The 25,821-nt window shown below is 45.1% G+C and overlaps 1 protein-coding gene across 2 annotated transcripts in view; it reads left to right on the top strand.

Annotated features, from left to right (window-relative positions):
* The window catches only part of MCPH1 (microcephalin 1), a 227,342-nt gene that overhangs the window by 46,874 nt on the left and 154,647 nt on the right, over positions 1 to 25,821 (top strand). For both annotated transcript variants that reach the window (XM_068972020.1, XM_068972021.1), the window contains 2 exons: positions 23,126 to 23,163; positions 25,397 to 25,559. In XM_068972020.1, the coding sequence (XP_068828121.1) occupies positions 23,126 to 23,163; positions 25,397 to 25,559 (201 nt within the window). The remainder of the gene's footprint in view (positions 1 to 23,125; positions 23,164 to 25,396; positions 25,560 to 25,821) is intronic.

Here is a 25,821-nt window from a genome sequence, read left to right as displayed (position 1 = left end):
GTGTGTGCAAACATTGTCTTAAGCTTTCCACTGCTGCCATGCCGTGATGTTCTGCCCTGGGTTAATGCCACATAAACTCCTCTGTCCAGCTTGCATTTGATTTTTCAAAAAATTAATTATGGGTGGATGCTGGGAAACTCTGACAATAAAACCAAGAGCATTGCTTACATTCAGGACAGAGTTACTACTGGTGGAGCCAACCTCCTTGCGCCCTTTGCCAGGGCATTTCTCGCTTGTAAAAACGCCACCAGCTTCCCTCGAGCAGAGAGCGTTGGCCGAGCCAGCGATTGTTGTTATATCATCTGAGTAGTAAACAGCCACTAGGTAGGAGGTGAAGAGCCTGGCCATCTGGGATTTGTGAGCTGCTCACAGCCTGACCCGAAGCCGTCAGAGGGAATGGTTTTGTGCTGAGACTTGGGTCTTCTGAGGCTGTAGCCTGGGAACCTGCTCGCGCGCATGCACTCTCTCCTCTCTCTCTCTCCTCTCTCTCTCTCCTCTCTCCTCTCTCTCTCCCCCTCGCCCCCTCCCCACTGTCTCAGAGGGTATCAAGCTCTGAGGCCCACCTGCTGAGGCTCACGTGGGCCACTCCAGGAGGACTTTACACTTGTTGATCCTTCAACATCTGCTCTCACGGCCGAGCTCTTGAATTAGCCCCTTGTTATCCTGTGCCATGTTTTCATGAGGCCAAGAAACTATAATAGAGTGAAACCCGAAATCCAAGTGACAAGACAGCTGCAGCGGTAAACATGCAGCAACCAGGAAGGAGCCAGTTTTTAGGGGGAGCCACAGATTCACAGGGAAAGGAACTGTCAAGCCCCCCGACATGTGTGAAGCCCCCTGGGCCGCCGGTTCCGTGTCATGACTGGTGACCGCCCTGAGCCTGGCGCAGCTTGCAGACCTGCCCGGCCCGCCCGCCCTGTCCCGATGTCCCTGTAGCGAGCCGGGGGCCCGTGACCGCGTCCAGGATGGGTTTCCATGTCCCGATCTTCTTCCTCAGTGCAGGGTGGCCGCTTAGCCTTTCCTTTGGAAAAACTAGGGCCAGAGCTGGGCCAGCACTCACTCCTCTGATGCTTGTTACGTGCGCACTCTGTCCTGCCCTGCTCCTTCCCGTGGGTCCTGTCCACCCTGAAGGGGACTGGCCCCTGCTGCTTCCATGGGAAAGACTGTCCTGGAGGGCCTCCCCGCCCCGTATTCCTAGTCTATCTCTCACCCCTCTTAGCCTTTGGGAACCATGTTTTGTGTTCATGAGTCTGTGTGTTGTAGATAAATTCATTTGCATCGTGTTTTAGATTCCACAGATAAGTGATATACTGTGGTGTTTGTCTTTTTCTATTTACTTACTTCACTCAGTATGATTATCTCCAGGTCCATCCGTGCTCTTGCAAAACGGCTTTATTTCATTCTCTTTTATTGCTGAGTATTACATTTACATGCACACACTCACACCACACAACCTCTTTACTCATTCAGTCTCTGGGTTGGGAAGACCCCCTGGAGGAGAAAATGGCATCCGGCTCCAGTATTCTTGCCGGAAGAATTCCTGGACAGAGGAGCCTGGCAGGCTACAGTCCACGGGGTTGCCAAGAGTCGGACAGGACGGAGCGACTAAGCACAGCACATCATATGCACATACACGCACACACACCATACAACCGCTTTACCCGTTCATCGGCCAGTAGGCATGCAGGTTGCTTCCACGTCCTGGCTGCTGTAGACAGTGCTGCAGTGAACCCTGGGGTGCATGTATCTTTGCAAATTAGAATTTTATCTGAGTATTTGCCCAGAAGCAGTTACTTTATGTTTCATTTTTGAGGAACCTCCATGCTGTTCTCCGTAGTGTCTGTGCCAGTTTACCTTCCCGCCAGCAGGGTGGGAGGGTTCCCTTTGCTCCACACCCTCTCCACCGTTTGTTGTTTCTAGACTTTGTGGTGATGGAATTTCTGGCAGGTGTGAGGTGATAACTCCTTGTGGTTTTGGTTTGCATTTCTCTAGTAATGAGTGACGTTGAGTCTCTCTTCGTGTGCCTCTTGGCCACCTGGATGTCTTCTCTGGAGACGTGTCTGTTTGGGTCTGATTCCCCTGCAGGACTCTTAAGTGGCAGGACTCGGGTTCTGCCTGGGACCTTCTGAGTCGGTGTTCCCTGTGAAAGCCCCCATGCAGTATAGTCTCCCACCTCAGGAAGGAACCTGGCTCCCAGCACAGACGGGTCACCTTGTCTTCCTCAGGGCAGAGGACACAACCCGGTTCCCTGTCTTCGGCAGACCTTTGTCCTCATCCATCACTCTTGTCCTCATTCACTGCACAGCCTTTTCTCCAGGGAATCGAGCGCTCATCATGCCTGAGGGCAGTGGCCCCCTGCTTTATCCCATCTCGGGGATCTGAAGTTGTTGGGGTACCTGACTCACATCCTTAGACATCCTGATGTCTTTAATATGAGGTGCATCTTGGGCTACTAGAATTCTTAAAGATTCCTCCTAAGCTAATTCTAATATGAAACAGAGTTTGGAACCACTCTTATGCCTTAGGGACTATGTCTGGTATAGTTCAAACAAGCAATTTATCTTGGAAGAAGTTCTGTTTGTTTCTGAACTCTTCTCATATAAACTGATTTTATTCTTTAGACTTTTAAGAAAACAAGAACAAAAACAAAATCCTGATTTTATTTGCTTAATGGCTAAGTATTTTAGAAGTGTAAATTTAGTTAGCAAAGGCAATGGCACCCTACTCCAGTATTCTTGCCTGGAGAATCCTGTGGATGGAGGGGCCTGGTAGGCTGCAGTCCATGGGGTCGCTAGGAGTCGGACACGACTGAGCAACTTCACTTTCACTTTTCACTTTCATGCATTGGAGAAGGAAATGGCAACCCACTCCAGTATTCTTGCCTGGAGAATCCCAGGGACGGGGGAGCCTGGTGGGCTGCCATCTCTGGGGTCGCACAGAGTCAGACGTGACTGAAGCGACTTAGCAGCAGCAGCATAGAGATGAATGGTCATGGTTTATCACTGTACAGGTTAAAACGAAGAGCAATAACAACATTTTTAAAATTCAATTTAAAATTTTAAAGATACAGTTTCCTGGCAGTGTTTGAGATCTTCGAATATGAGTGTAGGGAGCAGTGTTTACATTGGTATCTTATGTGATGGCAAGTCAGCGAAAGCACTGAGTTTAGTTGCCTGGAGTTAAAAGCTGACTGTGGAGTGACACAGGAGTCGTATTGGTGAGTTAAATACAGGCCTCGGATCTGTGACTTACCAGTGGAATGCTAGTCCTGAGGGTTATGCTGCTGTCCAGTCATGTCTGTTTTCCCCCACCAAAACTGAGGTCTTACCTGCTTGTTTTCATTCCTTATCAGATTTCAAAACAGCCTGTGTTAAACTGAAATTTCAGACTTTTTAACATAGTCATATTTTTATGTATAAATATATATTTAAGGGATTAGATTCCATCAAACGGAACAATTATTGACAGTTTTTAAAAAAAAAATATCTTGCAACTGGATTTAACGTTGAATAAAGCAGTTTCCCTTGTGGCTCAGTTGGTAAAGAGTCTATCTGCAATGCGAGAGACCCGGGTTCCATTCCTGGATCAGGAAGATCCCCCGGAGAAGGAGATGGCAACCCACTCCAGTGTTCTTGCCTGGAGAATCCCACGGACAGAGGAGCCTGGCGGGCTACAGCCCATAGGGTCGCAAAAGCTGGACACGACTTAGTGACTAAACCACAGAGCAGCTTTACAGGGAATATCTTTCATCTGCTAATGCCTCTACTGGAACAGAGAATTCTCGTGTGTAGAATATAAGATCGTACTTTTCTGTTTCCACATGAGAGCTAGCATCCATACTGTTTCTGTAGTTATGAAAATGGTTTAAAACACATGTGTCTCAGGACCCTGATGATCTTTTTTAATCTTAAACTTGAGGTAACACCTGCAGGTAAGGTAATGTCCTTTCTGGGCAGCCCTGCAGAGCAAGCCTGTGAGGCTGTGAATCCTGAGTTCTGTGTGGTATAACAGGCTGGAAATGGGGGAGCCTGTGGGTAGGGGTCCCAGCTTGGGTAGGGGAGTAGCCTGGAAAGGATGCGGTGCATCCAGCAGTTCGGGTGGATCCCTCTCATCCTCGGTTGCTTCTGTTGTCAGCCTGCTCCGGGGTCGCAGACTTGCAGTCTTGCCTCTGCTTCAGAGAATTCTCATTTCTCTTTCTTTTACTTCTGGGGATTCACTCCATGTGTTACCTGAGCCTTCTGTATCCCATGCCTCATGATTTTTCTGTATTTGTATATACCTTTCCTTTTTCATCTTCTTTTGTTCTGGGTATCTTCCCTTTCACCCTTCCCCCGTAGAGGTCTATTTTTATTGCTGTTGTTCAGTCACTAAGTTGTGTCCGACTCTTTGCGACCCCATGGACTGCAGCATGCCAGGTTTCCCTGTTCTTTGTGTATCTCCCGGAGTTTGCTCAAACTCATGTCCATTGAGTCATGATGCCATCCAACAATCTCATCCTCTGTCACCCCCTTCTCCTCCTGCCTTCAGTCTTTCCCAGCATCAGGGTCTTTTCCAGTTGGCTCTTTGCATCAGGTGGCCAGAGTATTGGCCCTTCAGTATCAGTCCTTCCAATGAATATTCAGGATTGATTTCCTTTAGGATTGACTGGTTTGATCTCCTTGCAGTCCAAGGGACTCTCAAGAGTCTTCTCCAATATCACAGTTTGAAATCACTAATCCTTTGATGCTGTCTTCTTTAGGGTCCAACTTTCACATTTGCCAGCAAAGGTCTGTCTAGTCAAAACTGTGGTTTTTCCACAAGTCATGTATGGATGTGAAAGTGAAAGTCTCTCACTCATTTCCAACTCTTTGAGGCCTCATGGACTGGGAATTCTCCAGGCCAGAATACTGGAATGCGTAGCCTTTCCCTTCTCCAGGGGATCTTCCCCACCAATGGGTCAAACCCAGGTGTCTGCACTGCAGGCGGATTCTGTACCTGCTGAGCCACATAGAAAGTGAGGATGTGAGAGCGGGACTATAAAGAAAGCCGAGCGCTGGAGAATTGATGCTTTTGAGCTGTGGTGTTGGAGAAGATTCTTGAGAGTCCCTTGAACTACAAGGAAATCCAACCAGTCCATCCTAAGGAAATCAGTCCTGAATATTCATTGGAAGGACTGATGCTGAAGTTGAAACTCCAGTACTTTGGCCTCCTGATGCAAAGAACTGATTCATTGGAAAAGACCCTGATGCTGGGAAAGATTGAAGGAGGGAGGAGAAGGAGACGACAGAGAATGAGATTGTTGGATGTCATCATTGACTCAATGGACATGAGTTTGAGTAGCTCTGGGAGTTGGTGCTGAACAGGGAAGCCTGGCGTGCTGCAGTCCATGGGGTTGCAAAGAGTTGGACATGACTGAGCGACTGAACTGAATTAAAGTCACATTTGTACATGACTAGTGGAAGAACCATAGCTTTGACTAGATGGACCTTTGTTGGCAAAGTGATGTCTCTGCTTTTTAATACGCTGTCTACATTTGTCATTATTTTCCTTCCAAGGAGCTTGCGTCTTTTAATTTCACGGCTGCAGTCACCATCCACAGTGATTTTGGAGCCCAAGAAAATATACTCTGTCACTGCTTCCATTGTTTCCCATCTCTTTGCCATGAAGTGATGAGACCAGATACCATGATCTTAGTTTTTTGAATGCTGAGATTTAAGCCAGCTGTTTTACTCTCCTCCTTCACCTCACAAGAGGCTTGATCAAGCCTCTCCAAGATCACTATTAGCTATTCTTGGAGAAGGAAATGGCAACCCACTCCAGTCTTCTTGCCTAGAGAATCTCGTGGACAGAGGAGCCTGGTGGGCTGCTGTCCATGGGGTCTCACAGAGGCAGACATGACTGAAGGACTTTGCGTGCATGTGTGCATTGGAGAAGGAAATGGCGACCCACTCCAGTGTTCTTGCCTAGAGAGTCCCAGGGACGGAGGAGCCTGCTGGACTGCCGTCTATGGGGTCACACAGAGTCGATATGATAGAAGCGACTTAGCAGCAACAGCAACAGCAGTGCTATTGTTATGATAAACCTGTATATTAAGTTTTAAAGCTTCTTTGATTGTATTTTTCAGTTCTCATCATTCTATTTGGATTTTTTTTAATTTCCAGTGTTCTGCCAAAATTGTTTATTTTGCTTTTTATTTCTCTGTGTATAATCATACTGTTTCCGACTCTAAGCCCGGTAGCTGCGTCCTCTGGCTTCCTCAGTCTCTGTCTCCCTTGTCCGCTGTTCCTCCTCGTTTTCTGTCATGTGTCCTCCACCGTGCCTGTGTGTTTCAGCCTACTTTCTTGCTGAGTTGAGGCCATCTGCGGTCACGCTCCTCTCTCGGAGCGGCCAGCTGTCCCCCGGCTCACCTGCAGGTTTCTCGTCCTCCGGGACTCGCTGTCTTCTCAGCTTGGCAGTGTCTCCGTCAGGGCGTCTGTGTCTAGTCCAGCTTCACTGATTGTTCACGGTGGGGGTTGTCCTGATCTACTTAGTCTGTCATTCCTGGACATACTGGGTGGATTTTAATGGCCATTTAAGAAAATATTTTTTCTCTAATTAGAGACAGGATAAATCCTCTGAGAAAAGAACAACGAGAGACCAAGTCAGCAGAATTTTTAAGATGAACATTCAAGTCATTGGTTGCAGAAGACATGCTAACCATCTCTTAAAGAGCTGAAAACAGATATAACTCAATAAAGAATTACAAAATCTGAGAGCTATTATTTCCATTAGAGATTTTTTGGTTTAGTGCTCACTTTTAATGGGAAAAGCCATCTTGTTCATTGGTGGGAAACTGTCTTTTTTCGACTTATTACTTTAAATATATGCTTGTAAATTCGTTGAACCTTTTATTATTTTGAGACTCCAGTTGAGCAGTGCCATTACCTCCATAATCTTAGCTTATAATATGTGGCTCATTGGCAAGGAAATATATTTCTGCCATCTTTTCAGAAGGACAAGCATAAATCGTAACCTGTTTTCTCTTTTGCTTGTTTAATATTGTCAGACATAGAACCCGATGAAGATAAATATAATGGTAATGCTAGTTATACAGTAAATGTGTATGAATATGTGGGATTTTTTTCGCTTCCAAGGTATTTCTTCTACTACTTCTGTTACTTTTGTTATTGTTGTTCAAATATTATCAGCCTTAACACAGTTTTTCTTGTAAGTCATCAACTGGACATGAAAGTGCAGCTTCCCTAAGAGGGTCTGTTTTTAAGTCTTGTTTTGGAGCCCCCTGTACCCACCAGGTCTGTCACGAGAGGGCGAACGCTGGGTCAGAGTGTAGGGAGTATCTAACTGGCTTCATAAGCTTGGAGACTTAGAGCGAAGTGAGGAGCCCAACAGTTAAAATTATACAAGTGCATTTATTATATTTTTGAGTCGCTAAGTTGTGTCCGACTCTTTGCAACCCCAGGGACTGTAGCCCAGCAGGCCCCTCTGTCCGTGAGATTTCCCGGGCTACACCACTGGAGGAGTTTGCCATGCCATCCTCCAGGGGGTCTTCCCAAACCAGGGATTGAACCTGCATATGTTGTGTCTCCTGCGTTGCCAGATGGGTTCTTTAACCACTGTGCCACATGGGAAGCCCACCCTTCTGACAACAGGGGTTAAAAACAAAGAGAAGGAAGAAAAGACACTACATACCCGATCAAGTGCTTAAATTTCTACATCTCTTATACTGAGTAGAAAACAAATGATGAATAATGACTTGCATATGTTCCGGTAATTGCTTGTTCTCACATATTTTATTAGCCTGTGCGCCTTCCAGGACACAAGCTTTAATCTTTTGATACTCTTCGTAATACAGCATGACACACAAAATTGATGTTTTATAAATATTTACTGAGTGAATAAAGGCTGCATGCATTTCCCTTCTGTTTTTTTGAGTTCTCATCTTACACTATTCCTAGCGCTTTTAACCATCACCCAGTGATGTCGTATTCATCATAATCTATCTAGGAAAGAGGGCATCTGCGCCGTCTCGATGTAAACCAGAGCCGATGCTTCCTGGAGCCTCCTCTCCTCCCACAGGCCCCTGAACAAGCTCTCCACTGCGCTGCGGGAGCCACTGCTGTTTTATGAATGTGCTCTTGCCCTTCGCAGTAATTCCAGGACCCTGGCTGCCTGCCACTAGATAGTGCGCTTGGCTAGAAGCATGTAATCTTGTGGGTTGTTTTGTTTTTAAAGTTTAACTTTCAAGTTGAAAGAGCCGTTGACTCACCCAAATGACAGGTGATATTTATTTTGTTTCATGACAATTCTGCACGAGCATGCTGTTATTACCCACTTAGGAGAACTGCCACACTTCCTGAAGGATGACCCCCTCTGTAAACATCCCTGTAAACAACTGCCCATTGTTCAGACACCACCCCGCCCCCCAAGAGCAGTAAGATGGGGCCCGCCTCCCGTGGGGGCCTTTGGAGATGGTTTGAGAGAGGAGCTGGCAGAGCCTGCAGGGACCGAGATTTCTGGCACCAGGATCTGTAACTGCTTTGATGAGCCATTCCTGGCAAAGCGCACCCAGAGCTGGCAGTGGAAGGGGGCGGCGGGGGGGGGGGGGGGTTGCTCGTTATGACAGGTGTCCAGTCTGCCAGCGGATGCGACTCTGTGAGTCCACCCGACAACCTGTTGCCACTGGGAGGTGTAACAAGTGCTTGTGGCTCCGTGAGCCTGCTGTTATTTCTTTTTCTTTTCATGTATGAGAAAAAAATATTTATATAGGAAACATTAAAAAAAGAATCTTCAAAGAGCACCACCTTTCCTTTCCTGTGTTTTCTGCGCCTGGTGGCTGCTGTGTGCCGCATTCTAACGTGTGCTTCAGAAAGCCTCAGCTGTGCCCCATTCGGGCGGTGGTGGCCGTGAGGGCCACTGGGCCAATGCTGAAGCCAGTCTCGTGGGCTCCCAGCAGTCCTCTTGGGCCAGTAAAGGTAGAGGCCAAAGTAGAGCCCTCCCCATCCCGCCCCCGCCCCCTCCAGAGGTCTGGAGGCAGAGGACACTGCGAGACATCCCGTTAGCATCTGCCGTGGGCGTCTGGGGCCCTGGGCAGATTCCAGGTGCACGTTCTGGATGTAGTCACAACTGCTGGTTCCAAAGGGCTAGCTCACTAGATATGACGTCTGGGGCATGTTAGCCAGGGGATCGTAACCTTGGTAACCTGGCTTAGAGATATCAAATTAATCTGAGCTGTGCAAAACCTCAAAATAGGAACCTGCTGAAGTAGCCATCTTTAACCCAACAAAATGGATTCTCTGGGAGTAAAGGAGCCAAAGAGAAGGAAAAGACATGCAACTCCGTGTCCCGCCGCTCCTTTTAAATACTTGTTTTTTTATTTTTCTGGTGGCATTTAAAAATTTTTTGCATATATATATATATTTGGCCACGCTGTGTGGCATTTGGGACCCTAGCCCCCGGCCAGGGACTGAGCCTGCGCCCATTGCACTGAAGTGAAGAGGCCTAACCTCCAGGCCGCCGACGTGCACGCCTGCTCAGGGGTGTCTGACTCTGCGACCCCGTGGACTGCAGCCTGCCAGGCTCCTCTGTCCATGGGATTCTTCAGCGAGAATGCTGCAGTAGGGTGCTGTTCCCTTCCAGGAAACCTTCCCCGCTGTTGGGTGGAACCCATGTCTCTTAGACCTCCTGTGTTGGCAGTGGGGGGGACTCCTTACCACTCCTGCCGCCAAGGGAACTCTCTAAATGCTCTCCTCACTGAGCAGCCACCGTGCCAGGGGACTGTTCCTGCCTAATGTGATGGCTCCCCCCTGCCCCCACCCTCTTCTCAGACAGTTAGAGATCCAAGCGCATCTCCATCATTCCGTCTCTCTGCCCAGTTTGGAAACATGACTCACTTCTGCCCAGTGAGATGGGAAGGGAAGTCTTGCTGGGAGGTTTCTGGAAAGAGCCTCCTGTCACTGGAGACAGCCCTGGGAAGACACCCCCTCCTGCTCCTCTGAGCTCTGTTACGCCTGGACCTGCCTCCCGGAAGGGACCGCGTGGGCCAAGGTCCCTCCAGAGAGCGGCCCTGGAGAGGGTGGGGAAGGGCCTGCAGACCTCATGGCTTCTCCCCCAACCTCAGTGCTGGTGGGAGCAGTCATCTGCACGTTGCTAAGGGGCCAGGACGTGCACACGTGGAGACACACGTGTGTGTCCACGAAGCGCGTGTCCACTTTACACGTGGCTGGTTTTCCCAGCCGGTTTTTTCCCAATCTTCTCTGGAGGAGCAGCACTGTCCTCTCTTGTCACAAGAAATGTATTGCTTCTCCTCTTAAATCTGCTCAACTCTCTCTGCTCTGTTTCAAAGTGACCGCTCTCCAAATAAATACTTCCAAATATGAATTAGTGGATATTAGTAGTTTAAGAAAAGAGAGAAGTTAAAACGGCATCATTCAGATGGAAAGGGATTGAAGAGAAGAGTGACAGATGGAGCTGCAACTCAGGATCGGTGAGGCGTTACTGCAGCCTCGTAGAAAGTAGAGCTGGAGGCGTTTCACATAGATTTTGGCACATGCCTTTGTGACTTTTGGATATGCGTTGGGATTTAGTGAACATATCAGTGGTGAATCAGGATAATGTACAATAGCTGTGAATCGGGCAGGCTGGTGTGCAGGGATTCTCAATCTGGCCTTCCTTATCAGTGAATTTTCAGTTTTTCAAAAACCTTTTTTAAAGATATGCTGTTCTATTTTTCTGCAGGAATGTCTTCTGCTTTCTACTTCTGAATAAATCCACTAGTTGTAATCTAATTCTGTTCATTTTTTTAAAAAAGCACCGAAGGGAATTCCCTGGTGGTCCAGTGGTTAGGACTTGGTGCTTTTGCTGCCAAGGGCCTGGGTTCCATTCCTGGCCGGGGCACTGAGATCCCACAAGCCTCTTGATGTAGCCAAAATAAGCAAATAAAATAAAAATGTGAAAAGGCACCAAATCTCTCTCAGCATCGATTAGATTGGGGCTTTTTGCTTTGTTTCTGGGTTGTTGTTGTTGTTGTTGTTGTTTCTTTTTAACTGTGTCTCTCTAGCTCACTGGGTGATGTTTTAGTGCACAGGTGGGACAACAAATAGTAAACTAGGACTCTGAACCCAGGCTTCGGGTATGGTGTGAGCCCTGAGGTTCAGGGCCAGAGGGGACAAGGGTATGTCTTTGTCTCAGAGTAAAAGCCCTAGCCCAGACATCCCATGAAGTTGCATTTCCCCCCACCCACCAAATTTACCCCACTTGTTTCCCAAAGGCCAGGTTTTTTGAGTTTAGGGCATGTTGAGAATATATGGTGAAAGAACTCTGCCCTTCACAGGAACTGAGCCATCTGAGCAAGTCTCTTTCTCAGGCTGCCCGCAGCGGTAGGATCTGAAGCGGTCAGATCAGAGAGAAGCGGTCCCACCTCCTTCTCTATGGGACACTGGGGCTACCCGGGTCTTGCCTCCTTCCTTGCCTGGCCCCTCTTCTCCCTGGAGCCCGTTCCTGAGTGCAGAAGGGGTTGTGGCACTCCATTCTAGTTTGTGCAGGCTGCCAAGATGGAATTTGGCAGACTGGATGGCTCATAAAGAGCATTCTTCATGAGGCTGAGGTCAAGGCTGGGCGGGTTCAGGGTCAGGTGTGGCCGCCTCCTGGTTCATGTACGGCCATCTTCTCACGGGGAGCTGGTATGGCAGACAGGAGAGGCACAGGGATCTCTTTCATAAGGTTGCACCCTCGTGACCTCATGACCCCCAAAGCCCCACCTCCCGACACTGTCATATTGGGGTTAGGATTCCAACAGAGGAACTTTCGGGGCCAGAGCCATTCCATTCTGAGGAGTGTGCTCCTTGCCATTAGGGCTGCATTGCCTCTGGTCCCCAGCACACTCACGGCCAGGAATCGGGTGGAGGCGCTGACCCCTGGCACTTTGAGCGTTTGATACTAAGTTTGTTAGATAAAGCATCTTACAATATCATGATTTTTGTGTGTATGTGGTTTTTTTTAACAAAACAGGTATTGATGAATAACTCAGATGTTTCATTTTCTCTATGCTTGTTTTTTTTCTTTTACTATAAACAGTTCATCTTTATCCAACATATGAGTATCAAAATCGATACTGATGCTTTACTGACCAATAAAACTGATCATTTTATTATTGAATTGTTGTTTGAGAACATTTAGAAAGGAATTATGTTTTTTAGGGGAAAAAAAAAAACCTGAATATTAAGAGTCTCTGTAATTCTGTTTATTAAAAAACAAATTTCACATAAGGAAAAAATATATTAAAAAGGACAATTAAGTTACAAAAAGATTCACTTAAGCAAGTTAAAGATTTCTGCCCCAGCTTTCTGCAGTGAGCCCAGCTTCAGAGCATAGATTTTATCATCAAATTAAAAGCAAAGGGATAATACTATATAGGACACATCTAGGGAGCTACTTATTTATAAAAAGCTGGGATCTCTTATCCATAGATTGAGCTTTTCCTGAAGACACTTAAATGATGTAGCTACCAGGGTCTAGATAGTAGAAAATTCTCAGGTCTGATTTGAAGACATTGTTCAGAATTAATGTTTTGTCCTACATGATTTGCTCACTTTTATGTTCTCTAGGGGGCTTCCTTGGTGGCTCAGATGGTAAAGAATCTGCCTGCAATGTGGGAGACCCGGGTTTGATCCCTGGATTGGGAAGATCCCCTGGAGAAGGGAATGGCTACCCACTCCAGTATTCTTGCCTGGACAATTCCATGGACAGAGGAGCCTGGTGGGCTACGGTTCATGGGGTTGCAAAGAGTTAGACACAACGGAGAGAATGTTCTCTACAGTCCAAATTCATGCAAATATATGATTCTGGCAGTGCCCACATGCCTAGGGGGTCTTATTTTAGTCGTGATTGAAATTAATAATCTTGGCAAAGACATGGATTATCTCTTTACTTTTAAAAAGATTTATTTTTTAATTGAAGGATAATTGCTTTATAGTATTTTGTTGGTTTCTGCCATACATCAGCATGAATCAGCTCTTTACTTTTTTTTTAGGAAAAGTGTTTCCACTGTTTACTTATGAAATGGTACCTAAACCCAAAACATTTAAAGAATGTTTCATTTTTAAAGTGCTTCTTTTTTATCGCTACTAAAACAAGTATGTTTGTTTCATTTGACCTCCCTTTGATCTTATTAAAACAAAATGGACTAGACTATTTCCCAGATACTCACTTTCACCTGCCCTCCCCCAACTCACCACTTTAGAACTTCCAGAAAGTGCTTTTGCTAGAGTTAAGTACCGTGTTTCATATCTGCGAGCTCTCCCTCACTGGTTACTGGATTATTTCCTAGAGTCTCTCTCGGTGTCAGCTTTGATCCCCTTTTGGAGCTGTGTAGCTGTATTTGGACAGGTGTTTTCCTTTTAAGGAACAGAATGCTGCTGTGCTTTCTATTTTTCATGAACAACAATGTTAAAAACGTAGAAGTTTGTTTTTCTTCTTTCTGTCATGGGCGTTCTATAACAGAAACCCTGGAATGCTCACCTGCATAGGTGTGTGCAGAGTAAGAGTGGGCGATGACATTCTGCACTAACATACTGAAAGTGATGGGTGAAGGTTTCCACTTTTCTTGAGGTTGTCCCTATACTGCAGTTTTGCTGTATTTTCATTTCTGAGATCGTCATGCTTACAGCTACAGTGTTAAGATACATGCCTATGTTTATGTTTCTTCTCACGTCTGATGAATCTAGTTAAGCCCCCAGATGATCTGTGAATACAGGTAAACTTTCTGGATCTCCAAGCCGTGTCCCACCAGCGTCAGTGCAGGAAGACAACAGAGGTTGTCCCATGAACCGCTGGCTGCCTTGTTAACTTAGCATCACGAGCTGCTGCAGATGGTGAAAGAGTTCTTGTGTCCTCTCAAAAATGAGAAAATCAGTGGAGCCTCCCACAAGACATACTAGTCCCGACCCAGGGATCAAACCCAGGTCTCCCGCATTCCAGGCAGACGCTGTAACCTCTGAGCCACCAGGGAAGCCCACTAGTGCAAACAAAGGGGCGTCATTTCTACCAACCTGTTAAGAGTCAGGGAACGTCTTCCCTTTGTGAACTCAGACCGTTTCCAAGTGACTTGTCTTAAAAGTCTTCTAAAACTCTCTTTATGAAGGAGATTGCTACAGTATCACAGCTCTTTTTAAACTGCACCGCCCACTTCTGGACCTCTTGTCTTGTGTTGAAGAGAAGCAGAGGTTGTTCACTGCTGATGCGTGACCCTTCCCGCTCTGCTGAAGTAAGTGCTTCTTGGAGCTGCCCCCTGTTCCGAGCCGCGCCCTCTCCCCTTCTCCCAGATGACCTCGCCCTTCCGCTCAGCTCGCTCACATGCTGCACTCTCGTGTGCTCCATTGTCCATCAAGGTGCAAGGCCGCCTCACCCCCACACCGAGGTTCCTTTATTCCACCTCCTCCTGATTTTCTTGAATCCCATGCCTCTATTGCGTCTTCGTAGTTGAAGGCTTGGTGCCCATTCCAGCTTCTCTCATCCGGGCTTTTTTTATTTCCAGCTGATTATTATATCGTTTCACCTTCTTCCCAGTCTTGCCACAATTCTCCCCAAGATGAATGTTGATCTCTGGAGTGACATCTTGGTAAATGCATACAGACCCCTCTCAGATCCCCAAAGGAGCCCCTTTCTGTCCCTCCCTTTGCGTGTTTGTCCCCTAGACCACCCTGTCCCGCCTCGCCTGCCAAACTCCTCATCTAAGTCTTACCTGGGCCACATTTTCCTTCAAGACTTCCTGACCACCTTCCCCCTTCAGGCTGCCAGTTTTGTCTCCTTTGTATTCTCGACTACACATAAATCTGATGATACCTGTAGTTTGACTGGATTATAACTTTATATCAAAATGCTTCTCACCCTCTTTACAGCAGGAATCATTGTTCTTATATCCCTAGTGTCTGGTTTTGTGCTTGATAAATTAGTCTGACTGACTTAGTGTCTGATGACCAAATGAATATCAGTATCTGCATTCTTTTTAGCATAGGATGATTCTGTTTCTATTAATTATTCAAGGATTTCTTCCTCTCTTCATCGCTTTATATTCAAAATTGACCTTAGAGGACAAACTTGACCTTGGAAATTAAAACACTGAAGTAGAAGATCTAAGGAGACAGTTGCTTCTTGGGTATCCACAGCCTTTCTTAAAACTGTTCCTAGACATTTAAAACAAACGTGTAGTAGTGTGACAGACAAAATGTACTGAAATTCAGAAGATGGTTTTATTCAGGCCATTATAATGTGATGCTCACTCTTTGATGGGAAGCACTCAGGGGAAGAAGCCCTGGGGTTTCACAGAGCTGGGGACGCAAGGGTGGCATTGAGAGTCTGTGGAGCAAGAAAGGTGGCTGGGTGATGGAGAGCAGTGGTGCTTTGGAGTTATCCTTTTCTTCAAACACAGGGGTGGCGGCTTTCCAACCAACACAGTTTCGCAGGCGCACAGGGCTCAGATTCCATTTTCTCAGTCCCAGAGAACAGGACGTGGTTCCTCAGCAAACAACTCGGACATGATGGTGAACCTTCTGAGTGAGGCAAAGCTGAGTCTCATAGTCTCGGGAATTCTTGCTGATGCTGGTTCATCTGCCATTGGCAAAGATTGGTTGTTTTCGGGCCCTGAAGTTTGGGCATTGTAAAAGAGGTATTCCTAAAGTGAAAAGGAGCAAACAATTGACTTAGACGGTTGAACTGTATGAAGACTCGGGAGCTGAGCCTTCAGGACCCCATGAAGGAGCAGCCCTTAGTTTTGCAGGACAGCTTCTCAAGTGTCCTGAGGAACTCCATCAAGGTTGCCCACAGATATGGCCACCTCTCACACAGAGGCATGTGCCAGACGCTCCCGGGGCCTGTGCAGAGAGGACCCTGCCCACCGGGCTCATGTTGGGCAGCAGTGCCCATGGCTCCACCAGAGCCAGGGAGAAAGGCGCCTGCAAGGTCACCAAAGGCCAGACCGGGGACCTGGCCACCTGGCGCTGGCTCCTGTTGGTGCCGAGACTTTAGTTTGGGAGACTGTAGGCAGATGCTGAAGGAAACCAGAAGCACTGGCGATTCAGTAAGGACCGGCAGTTTGGGCGAGGCAGTAGGACCTGGGCCAGGGTGCAGATAGGGATGGAAACTGGTTTTTACCTAGAGGAAGAGAAAGTCTAGTAAGTCTCTACCAGACAAAGCAGAGTTTTCACATCTACAAGTTCCCTGCAGTGGCCACAGAGGTGCAGAGTCATTCAGTGAACGTGGCTAAAATCCAAAGTCCTGGAATGGTGTTCAGTAAACACTGCAGAGTTTCCCATAGAAACGGAATTTTTTTCTATCGTCCCTCCCCCAGTAATCAGAGAAAGATTATTTATGATCACAAAATAAGGCTGGTCTCATTAGCTGTGTTTAGATAGGTGCAGCAAGAATGCTAATTTACCACCTAGGCCTTAGGTTTGATTTTCGGGAAGTTTTCATAAGGAATCGTAGATTGTAACATTTAAAAGCCTCTTGGCGTAAGGAAGCCAAGCCAAGAGCCTGCTGTCAGATTTCACCTGCAGTGCCTATAAATTTGGGTGAATTCCTTTCTTCTGAGGTCCCCACTGTCTGCTGTAGTTCTTGGGCCTGCTCAGAGTCAACTCCCTCACTCCGGGACACTGTAAGCCAGGGACCAGGCTTGTCATAAATAAGCTAAGAGGATATATTGCACAGCACAGGGAATATAACTAGTATTTTACAGTAACTTTAAGTGGAGTATAAGCTATAAAATTTTTGAATCATTATTTTATAACTTGAAACTAACATAATATCGTAGATCAACTATACCCCAATTTAAAAAAGGAAACAGTAAGGAAATCCCTCCCCCCAATTTTTTTTTTAAGTATTTTTTCTTTTTTGGCACTGTTTAAAATACTGGGAGTTCAATTTCCATAATATTTGGGAATTTTAGGAATATTCGGTTTGTAGGCACTTTATTTCTAAGCCAGCAGCTTCTTCAGGAGATTTTAAAATCTCAGTTGGTAACACCATCTCAAGATGCTTTTCTCAGGATGAGAGGGGCCTTTCTGGATTACAGGCATGGATACACATACACACAGAACACACACAGAGCTTTTAATTTCAATTTTAAAATTTCACTCTTAGCTAAAAATTTCTCTCATGGCATAAACACGGAAATCCAAAATTTAGTCCAGATATCTACTCCCTGGTGGCATGAAATTGTTAATAGTTTTGAGCTGGAAGTAGAAAAACAAGCAGAAAAAACTCTGTCCTCTGTCAGGGAACAAAGATCTTTGTGAACCATCAACCCATTTGCAGAGATCACCAAGTGGTCAGACCGTGAAACCAAAAGAAACAGGCACCAGAGTGAACACTCAGAAAGTCAGTAAACATCAAACCCTTACCATGGTATTGCTGGAATAGAGTCCGGACTCCAGGACTTGACCTGGTCCCGATGCTGGGACCCTGAGTCCCCACTCAGAAAGGGTCCCGAAGATGCCTTCAGCCAGGGTTACCTGGGCGGGGAAGCAGGGCCAATCCCATGCGAGGCCCAGCCCCAGATCTGTGGAAACAAACGCACGAGACAGTCGAGCCCATTCTTTTCAGACTAATGTGACAGGAGCGTGGGGAGCCCTGCAGAGGAAAGGCAGTGGCCTGGGGCTCCCGAGGCAGGTGAGCAAGGGGGTTGTCAGTGAGTCTGGTGGGAACCCCGGGGAGGCAGGAGATGGGCTTTTCCAAGCCTCTGAGGAAGGGCGCCGGCTGGCCGTGCGGTTTCAGAGCAGCGCAGGGGAGCGTGGGCCCTTCTGCTGCGCTTTCCCAAGAACCTGAAAGGGTGGGAAGAGTTCTTACCCAGCCTTCTAGGTTCCAGGGCACAGGGACCAGGTCAAGTTCAAGTTTGTTTTGGAGAATCAACTTTTCATAGAATGGGAATGCCTCTTACAGGACAGGGAGATCCAGGTCTCAGTCTTGAAGGACCGTTTCATTTTTCAACACTGACTGGTTGGTTCGAACAGAGGTTAACCCATCTTTTTTTTTTTTTTTTGTCTTTTCAAATAACGTTAACTAAGATGTACCGATCCTCATTAGCTTTGTGCCCTGTGGCTGTCACCCTACGTGTAGCTTCACAGCCAGGGTGGAGCAGGGCCAGGCTACCATCATTAGGAGAGAAGAAAACGGCTGAAGTTTCTCCCCATCTTTATTACTTTTTTTGAAAGGTGACATGTAGCAAAGGTTACATAGATAAACGACCAAGTTAGGAAATGTATTCTCATGAAATGACATACTGTGAAGGTTATAGTTTACAAAGCTGCTCGGATTCATATCTGCTTTCAGCAGAGTAATTAATCACTTAGCCCTGTAGGAGTACTTCATTGTCTGGTTTCTTAGATGAGACACATGAGGTAGGGAAAGGCCAAGTGGCCGTCATATACGAAGTCACTAACAAGTGAACTGCAAAAAGATGTACTGAATTGCAGTCTTCTTCTGGGTCTCCTAGCATCTGATTGTATCTTTTATGCTTCATATATTCTTTCTGGATAATTGCCTGGTAGAATGTATTTTCCGGCAGTGATGGCATTCTAAGAGGAGGAAAAATACCTTGACTTCTGTGCCCAGAGCTTTTATTCTGCTCAGCAGAGCATGCTGAATGCTTGCTGCGCTTCAAGTACTGTAAGGGGTAAATTGATAATTGACCCTCTGAGTGGTTTTTACAGTGGTGGTTATATGCCTTGCCAGTTCACAGAATGTTCACCTGATAACAGTTAAAATTTGCTCTTATGAAGATTTTCAAATAGAGGAAAAGTGAAAGAGTTGTCCACGCGTTCCCAAACCAAATTTGTGTTTGCTCCCCCACAGTTTAGTAGAGCCATTTTACTGATAAGAGGTTGTGGTGAAGGAAAGTTCAGGGCCCAAAAAGAACATGCTTGGAAGACCCTAGCTCCCCAAAAACCCTTAGGGTTTTTAATAACCCCCAGTTCCCACCTCACCCTGTCCCCTAGTAAGTACTTCTTTTTTTTTTTAAACACCAAAAACGTTTTGTAGTGGAGTATAGCCGATTAACAACGTTGTGATAGTTTCAGGTGAACAGCAAAGGGTCAGCCACACACACACATGTATCCTTTCTCCCCCAAACCCCTCTCCCATCCAGGCTGCCAGGTAACATCGAGCAGAGTTCCCTGTGCTGTACAGGGTCCTTGTTGGTTATCCATTTCAAATATAGCAGAGTGTGCCTGGCCTTCCCCAAGTCCCGAACTGTTCCTCCCTGCCCCGGAAACCATAAGCTCATTTTCTACGTCTGTGAGTCTCTTTCTGTTTTATAAGTTCACTTCTATAGTTTCTTTTTAGATTCCACCTATAAGTGATGTCATACGGACATTTCTCCTTCTTTGTCTAACTTACTTCACTCAATATGACACACTCTGGGTCCATCCAGGTTGCTGCAGATGGCATGATTTCATCCTTTCTTAATGAATGACTAATATTCCACTGTATGTATGGACCACATCTTTATCCATTCCTCTGTGGACATTTAGGTTGCTTCCGTGCCCTGGTGATTGTAAACAGTGCTCCAGTGAACGTTGGGTTGCGTGTTATCTTTTCGCTGCAGCCCCTAGTAACTTCTGGTCTACTTCTATCTCTACAAGCTTACCTTTTCTAGAAATTTTGTAAATAGAATTGTACAGTATGCATCATTTTATATCAAGCTTTTTTCTCTTAGCATGTTTTCAAGAGTCATCCATGTTGTATATATGAGAACTTCTTTGTTTTTATGGATGAATAATATTGCATTGTATGTATATTCCAAATTTTGTCTATCCTTTTATCTACTGATGGACATGGGTTGTTTTCACCTTTTGGCTCTTGTGAAAATTCACATACAAGTGTATGAGTCCTTGTTTTTCAATTCATTTTGATACATGCCAGGAGTAAGTTTGCTGGCCCTGTGGTAATTCTCTGTTTCACTTTTTGAGGAGCCACCAGATGTTTCCCACTGCGGCTGCATCATTTTATATTCCAGCCAAAAGGCGTGTGGCTTCCAGCACAAGCCCTCATCAACACTTGCTGTTTTGGGGGTTTTTTATTGCTGTTGTTGTTATTGTAACCATCTTAGTAGCTATAAAGTGGTATCTCATTAGGTCTGGTATCTCATTTGAATTTCCCAAATGACTAGTGGTTTAGAGTGTATTTTCACGTGCTATGGGCCATTTGCTTATTTTCTTTAGAGAAATGTCTGTTCAAGTTATTTGCCCATATTTAAAATGAGTTGTCCTCTTTTTGTTGAGTTGTAGAAGTTCTTGTAAACCCTTGTCAAATGCATAATTAGCACATATTTTCTCCCATCTTTTGGGCTATCTTTTCATTCTCTTGATAGTGTTTTCTGATGCCAAAAAAAAAGTTGTTAATTTTGATGAAGTCCAATTTATTTAATTATCTTTTTTGCCTCTGCTTTTGGTGCCATAATTTAAGGAACCAGTGTCATGAATATTTTTCCCTGTGTTGTCTTCCAAGAGTTTTATAGCTTCTGCTCTCAAAGTAGATCCATTTTGAGTTTTTTTTTTTTTTTCTGTAGTGTAAGGTAAAGATCCAGGTTTATTATTTCATGTGTGGTTATCCAGTTCTCTCCGCATCATTTGTTGAACAGACTATCCATGAACAATCTTGGCAACCTTGTCAAAAATAGTTGACCATAGATGTGAAGGTTTATTTCCAGACTTTCAATTCTGTATTCACATCTATCCCTATGCAGTACTATACAATCTATAGTGCTATAACTGTGTAGTAAATTTTGAAATCAGAAAGTGTGAGATCTCCATCTTGTGGTTCTTTTTCAAGATTGTTTTGGCTATTTATGTTTCCTTGGAATTCCATATGGATTTTAGGATGGATTTTTCCATTTCTACAAATATTGCCATTGGAATTTTGGTAGAGATTGCATTGAATCTGCTGTGGCAAGTATTGTCATCAATAATATTAAGTCTTCCAATTCATGAACACAGACTGTCTTTCCATTTATTTAGGTCATGTTTGATTTCTTTTAGCAATTAAAAAAATTTTCAGTGTACAAGGCTTGCGTTATCTTTGTTAAATTTATTCCGAAGTATTTTATTATTTTTGGTGCTGATAAATGGAATTGGTTTCTTAGTTTCCTTTTCTGATTGTTCATTACTAAGGTATAGAAATACAAATAAGTTTTGTGCTTTTTTTGTTTCCTGCAACTTTGCTGAATTCATTTGTCCTAACATTTTTTTATGGCTTCTTCATAGAGTTTTCTGCCTGTAAGATCTTCTCATCTGTGAAGAGAGACAGTTTGATTTCTTCCTTTGCAATTTGAATTTCTTTTTCTTGCATAGTTTCCTGAAAAGAACAGTAGCTTGGTTTTGGACATGTCACATCTGAGACCCTTACTAGACCTCCAGATGGAGATGTCAGATAGGAGGAGAGTCTGAGTCTTGGCCTCACGGAGTGGGTCTTAGCTAGAAATGGGAAGTTGGGGCTGTAGGCCCTTTGCTCCTGCAGAAAGCCCTGAGGCCATGTGAGGGCTCCTGGGGAGTGAGTGCAGGTAAGAAAGAGAAGCAGCCTGAGGTGCAGTCAGTCATGGAGAAGGAGCCTGTTGATCAGAAGTTAGGAGCGCTTCCTCTGCCTGCCCCACTTCACGCCTTCATTCTAGGAATGAGCACTTCCCACCGATGACGTCCTACAGGCTGCTTCTGGATGGGTCCCTAGAAGAAAATAAATGCCTTGGAATGACCTCTGCAGGGTTTTACTTGGGGTTGGCCATGTCGCTGGCTCTGTGTAGTCCTCATTCTAGGATGACACTGAAGCCAGAATCTTACACCTGCATAAAGGCCTTGTCTCCAGACTCAACCCAGGGAGCCGTGCTCACGTTCCACTTGTATCCAGGACAGAGGAGAGATGACAAAGGATGTTCTGGAGGGAAACCAAAAACACAGGATGATGGTTGTCCATTGTTCGCTAGCTCTGTGCCGTTTCTGAGGTCTTCCTCCGAGTATCTTTTTCATTCTCCTTGTCCCTTCCTTCACTGTCTCTCAATACCCCCATGTGGCACAGAGACCCTGAGTCCCCATGTGTCCCCCTGGGTCCTTTGGGCACCTTTGGTTCCTTCTCATTCACAGGACCATTCAAGGCACTGCTTTGTGTGCCGTGATGGTTTCGAGGTCATACTGACCAGCTGGTTCCATTTCAGGCACATCACATGACCTGAAAGAGTGTAAGAATAGTGTGCATTCACATTTGTTTTTTAAATAAAGAGAACATTTAGGGGACTTCCCTGGTGGTCCAGTGGTTAAGAACCTGCCTTCCAATTCAGGGAATGCAGGTTTGATCCCTGGTTGGTGAACTAAGATCCCACATGATGTAGGGCAACTAAGCCTGCGTACCACAATGAAGACCCGGCACAGACAAAAGTAAATAAATAAAGGTATTTTTTTTTTTTTGATAAAAGAACATTTGCCCTAATGTATATCAAACTATAAAACAGTAGTCATTTCTAGTTGGTGGAACTACAGGGAAATTTATATGTCTAATTATGTATTTCTGAAACATTTAATTCTTTGCTAGCAGCATGCATAAGTAAAAAGTTTTTAAATTTTTATTTTCAAAAATTTGCAGTTGCAATTAATAGGAGATGCCAATACACAAATAAGCAGTTCCATTATCTGTGCTTGTGTGGAAGAGATGAAAGAACCTGCTTGAGTCAGGTAGCAGAAGCTTGAACATTATTGTGTACTTACATCTGAGACTAAGAATATGGTTGCCTAGAAGCCTCAGGAAAAATGGTTTCTAAGCATGCAAGAAAAACATCTCTCTTACGCTCTGCTTCCTTGGAAGCGTATTAACAGTTTGGCACCTGTGGAGGCCCACTAGGCAACTGGTAGAATGAATTTCTGGAGGGAAACTGTTTTTTTCTCTACCACCTCATGTCCTGGATTATTTTGGATTGGTTTGGGGATAGTGTCTGGATTTCTCTCTTTTGGGCTATTTTTTTTTTCCAAGAATATAAAGTTTTTTTCCTTTGATATATGCTTAAATGTTTACTTTTAAGTGATGTAACTTTTCAGAAAACAAAGTTTATTTCTGTGGGAAAAATACTTTTTATATTTTTGACTGTTTTTTGTTCCTTCTCTTTTGACATCCGTAGCCAACAAGAACATTAGTCATGACAAGCATGCCATCTGAGTAAGTACTCGTTGTTTTGATAACTTTCTCCTCGATACAAAGTTTGGACTTTTCGTTCATAAACTGTGCTGGCACTTGGGCAGCCCTCACGTCTGTGCTGTATCCATGTTGCTCTCTGTAATTAATACTGGAGTCAGAAGAGCACTGGAAATAAGAGGTGGTGAAAAGGCTGTGAACAGTTCACCACGAAGACCTTTGAGCGGCTTGGACGGCATTTAGAGGCGTTTTAGTGTCTGCCGCTCCTCTTGCTCATCTTGATCTGCACGGCTCTGCGAGTCCACAACCCCCACCCCGTGAAGGCCCCGTAAGTGGAGTCTCGCTGGTGGAAGCACTTCCCTTAAAGATCTTAAAGAAATGCTTTAGTGGGACGCTTTCTACCACTGTGGTAAAGCAGCTGTCTGCACATCTGCTGGAAGCATTCACAGCTCCCTAGCGCACTCTTATCATCTCCCTTAAACATTAGCACAATGTTGCACATCCAAAAAAAATACCATGCCTTATTCTTTGCAACAGATTTTTGAATTTTTATTTAAAGAGGAAAAAAAAAATTTTTTTTAATAGCAGAAATTTTAGGGCTTTACGATATCCATCAAAACACTGGGACATCTCAGTGAAAAACAGGCTGCAGAAAGTGCATGCTTCCAAGACTCTGGGTAGCGGGATCCCGTCCCACCTGTGGCATGAAGTGAAAAGGACTGGTCCTTCAAAACCCACATGTTATCTAGTGAAAAAGAAGCACGCTCACAAGTTCTTTTTACCTCTTGTGAAATACATCGGTCATCCTAAATAGTTTAATACAGAAATGAATAATTGAATATTGGTCTAACATTTTTAAAAGTCTATATTTTTGCCCCAAATTTGAAAAACAAAAAAACACTGATAGCTAACTGTTTTCTCAATTGAAGGTTTGAAAGTCTAACTCTTCATTTAGGCCATTTTGAATCTCTTTTTGATTCATTCCTGCCCCACAAATACTTGTCAGAAGGTAAGAACAAGACTTAGATGTTCTAAGGTCATATTGATTAGCCGTGTTTTGCAAGGATCCTTGTTATTGATTAGCACATCCAGCGAAGAGCTAGAAGCTCCCGAGACTTGGAATGACAAAATCATAGATATGGAGGAACAGGTTTCTAGAGAGCATCTGGCTTAGAGGTTTTCCCTTCTTTTTGCTATTGTTTTATTTGCATTTTGTACCCCTCCCCCGATTTAAATATTTTCTGCAACTCCAATAAGCATATATCCTCTGGTTAAAGTGATGTGTCCGGTCCTGACTCATCTATCTGCTACACCCTGGGGATCCCTGGAAAATTCTCACCAGGGTAGAGGTCAGGCCTTGTATTTCACAAGTGAAGAAATAGGTCTTGTGATCGGCAAAGCCCAGATCATCATAACTGAGAAATGCCATAATATAAGCAGGAGATAGTTGGAGACAAGGTGCATAATCATGGACAAAACTGCCTCTTTCCTTTTGGAATGTAATTTTTGGAGACGAAAAGTTTCTTAACTCACTGTGCACGTCACAGTGTGGCTCAGAAAGCCTACGTGGTGTTCATGTTTTGGCAGGGATTTCCCAAAGCTGCTGGCAGAGAGGGGGAAAAGCAACATGTCAAAGTTAAAGGCATGATAGAAAGGTGATCGTAAAAGGAAGAAAGGGAATATGAAGAGTGATTTGGGAAGAAAGTTAGGGAAGAGAAATATTTAAAGAGAAAAAAGGGTACTTAAGGCATTAATGGAATGACAAATCAGAAGATAAACAGTGATGAGCTTTGTGAAATTTGCCCTGAAGTTTAATCCGAAGTTTTAATAAACGACATATAAAATTATATGTTTGACTCTTGATAAATGTTTCATTTTTAAAATAAAATAAGTGAGGATCTTGGTTCTGACAGTGCAAAAACTAAGTCCGACAGGACTCAAAAGTACACACTACCGGGTCTGGGTGTCGAGGAGGCCTGGTGCAGGGGGCTGGCCGGCCCCGCCGGGCACCTGGGGAAACCGCTTTTAGCTTTGGAGCCGCTATTTCTTAGCCACTAGAACAGACAGTTGGAGTTGAGATCTGAAATTTATTTCCCCTAGATTTCAAGTTATGAATTGCAGGGAAACGAGCACCACAGAAGAAATCAGTGTACATTTTTTCCTAGTTTTTTTACATTTTAGTTCTTTGTAATCCCCTTGATGTTTATGCATAGGAAACACATCTAACCGTGTGTTGATTTTTCTCCCCGCTTCACAGAAAGTACGGCGTGGTGATCCAGGTCATGAACAAACTGAAGGGCTTCTCACTGGCGCGGGAGGTGTGTGGTAGCACCACGCACGTACTGGCCGGGAAGCCACGCCGCACCCTGAGCGTGCTGCTGGGCATAGCGCGCGGCTGCTGGATCCTGTCCTTCGAGTGGGTAAGCCTCCGCTTCCGCACAGTACGCATGCGCGTCCCAGGTGCTCACCCCAGGCTGAGTGGCCGGCAGGTCCGTGTTAGTCCCGCCCTCTCTCCCCTGATGGTCCTCGCCTCCAGCCCTGATGGTCCCCAGGAGGATGAGCAGGTAGGTTTCCAGGTAAAGAGCTCACGGCCACGAGAAGATGTAAGATTAGAGCAGACTTGGAATGAGAACGCCCAGTGCATGTTCTCACAGTCAAATGCTCTTTCTTCTGTGCTTGATC

Source organism: Capricornis sumatraensis, chromosome 4, assembly GCF_032405125.1.
Source record: "Capricornis sumatraensis isolate serow.1 chromosome 4, serow.2, whole genome shotgun sequence".
Taxonomy (NCBI): Eukaryota; Metazoa; Chordata; class Mammalia; order Artiodactyla; family Bovidae; genus Capricornis; species Capricornis sumatraensis.
Note: the sequence above shows the minus strand (reverse complement) of the source record. Positions and strands in the feature narration are given on the sequence as shown.